Raw genomic sequence first — 2,500 nt, 5'->3', positions numbered from 1 at the left:
AATTAGTAACGAGGTAAAATAACGAAAATAAATAATAACGGCCCATCATGATGTATCATTTTATTTTAATTATTGTCGTAACGAGGGCGATTATTTGATAATGAAAATAATAACGACGATAATTTTAAAAATGCTAAAAAACAGCAATAATATAAGCAATATAACGATGATAAATAGGATATTGATTATAAACTTGTTAAAAACAGCAATGGTATTATTCTTCATAATAGTGAGAAATATAATGATAATTGTAAAAAAAAATGGGATTAACATATAATTATATGAATAGCAAGAACAACAAATAACATCAATATTAACAATGATAACTATTTCTAATAAAAATAATTTGACAATTGCAAAAATAACATTAACCTTACAAACATCTAAAATAAAGTGATATTCATAAATAGACAATGAAGATAATAATAATTATTATTTGCATTACTATCATTATCATCATTATTATTATTATTCTAACAATAATGATAATGGTGATAATGCTACTGATAACAACAATAGTAATAATGATGGTGATGATAATAATAACAAGAATGTTAGCAATAATAATATTATCAATATCAGCATTAGTATTATCAATACTATTATCATTATTATTATTACTATCATTACTTCTATTATCATATTATCGCTATCATCATAATAATCATGATGATCATCGTGCTCATTATTATCATTATTATTATTACTATTACTACTACTACTGTTACTAGTAATTTTATTTCCATTATTAATATGTTTTACTATTTCTTATATCATTACCTGAATCATTATCACCATCATTGAACGAGGACAACAATTATAATAAAAACATTAATGATATAAGAAATAATTATATTATTATCATTACTTTAACCATTACTATTATCATTATAATAATTATATTTTTTCCTTATTGTTATTATAATTATTATCAATATTAATATACACATCATCATAATATTCTTCTCATTACTAGGAAAGCGACATTTTTATCAGCATTACTAAATAACAGTGAGAATGAAAACAACAAAACAACAATAATTGTAAAATCAATAACAACAATTAAAAGAGCTTGATAACTGCGACTGATAAGGAAACAATTTCTGTAAGCAATATTATCATTGATCATAACCAGAAAAATAATCGACATTTGTCACTGTAGATTCAAAAAGAAAAAAAAACTTTGAACATTTATTCATAATGAAGGCATATACTAACAAACAAATAAAATTTTATTGGTATTAGACATCATGCTGACAAATTATATATGAATGCAAAGAAAGTGTCATCAAGTTAATAATGTTTCAATTAGATTCCCAAATAATGGGTATAGTAGAAATAAACAAAACAAAATTCATTTCCATGCTGTGTTTATTCTCGGATAAATTTTAAAAGCTGTCATATTTCCTCTCACTCCAGCAGACATATCGGGCAGCTGCAGCCCGAGGGGGGAGGGGGAGGGGGTGGTCCCGGGGTGGGGAGTCTGCGGGGTTCTCGGATCGGGCGGGGAGCGGGGTCCACGTGCGGTCGCTCGCCCTCCCGCGCCGCGACCGCCCCGGACCCTCCCGCGCCCGCTAACTCATCGACTCTTACACAATGGGGGAAACGTGAATTCTGAAACAAGATGGCGTACCTGGGAACCTATGAGCGAAGAACCTGCCGTGTCTGGACAACAGCCATGGGTACAGCGGGAACTCTCGTGGGCCTGGCGCTGGGGGCAGAGGCGTGCCCAGGTGGGACATCTGCCCAAGCAAACCAGGGGGTACCGCTGTGGGCAGGCTGTGGGCGCCTCCCGGGGGAAGCAAGGCAGCAAGGTGGAGGGCATGGGGCACGTGCAGGCCTGGCAGTAAGTGCAAAGGATGGGCAGCTGTAGGATGCTGAGGTAACGAAGTAGGCACCGAAGTGGGCACAAGAGGGTGAATTGGTTCTGGAACTCTAACTTGTGTTTTCTGCAGTTCGTGTGCATTTCCTACGGGACTTCTTGGCCGCGGGCTGCCCCTAGGGGACCCGGGAGAGGGGGGCGGCGATCCCCGCGCATCAACGCCTCCACGCCCTACTATACTGTCTATTGAAAATCCCAATTTCGGGCGCGTGGGCGTGTGGATAACGGCAGAAGGCGTAGGAATCATGACCATTGCGGGCCAGCACAACACCAGCAGCACCAGAGCATCGTCACCAGCGCTCTATGTCAGCCTTCCAGCCCTCTCTCTCATCCTTATCACGATACACTCGGCAAATTTAGTTCGAAAAGTCAGTAATCTGGAGGAACACACGGTGCTGTATGATCACAACGCTGCTAGTTCCCAGAGGTTGTCATCAGCACGTAGGGAAGCGAACAGGAAAGCCCAGATAGTAATGTTGACACTTACACGATGTTGACTACATGATCAACACATGGAGCTTACAGTCTGGTTCACCATGCCGGCCGATTCTTCTTGATTGGTTGCTGGGCTTACCACCAGGTGCCAATCTGCGCGCGGATTGGCTACGGCAATGTTAA

General features: G+C 38.4%; 1 protein-coding gene across 1 annotated transcript in view; it reads right to left on the bottom strand.

Annotated features, from left to right (window-relative positions):
• LOC113808139 (homeotic protein empty spiracles-like) overlaps positions 1-2,407 on the bottom strand; it is a 69,917-nt gene extending 67,510 nt beyond the window's left edge. The window contains exon 1 of the mRNA XM_070129170.1: positions 1,634-2,407. Coding sequence (XP_069985271.1) covers positions 1,634-2,135 — 502 coding nt within the window. The 5' untranslated portion in view covers positions 2,136-2,407. The remainder of the gene's footprint in view (positions 1-1,633) is intronic.
• Between the last annotated feature and the right edge of the window lie 93 nt (positions 2,408-2,500).

The sequence above is a fragment of the Penaeus vannamei genome, chromosome 13, assembly GCF_042767895.1.
Source record: "Penaeus vannamei isolate JL-2024 chromosome 13, ASM4276789v1, whole genome shotgun sequence".
NCBI classification, from domain to species: Eukaryota; Metazoa; Arthropoda; class Malacostraca; order Decapoda; family Penaeidae; genus Penaeus; species Penaeus vannamei.
This window is presented reverse-complemented; position numbering and strand designations above follow the sequence as displayed.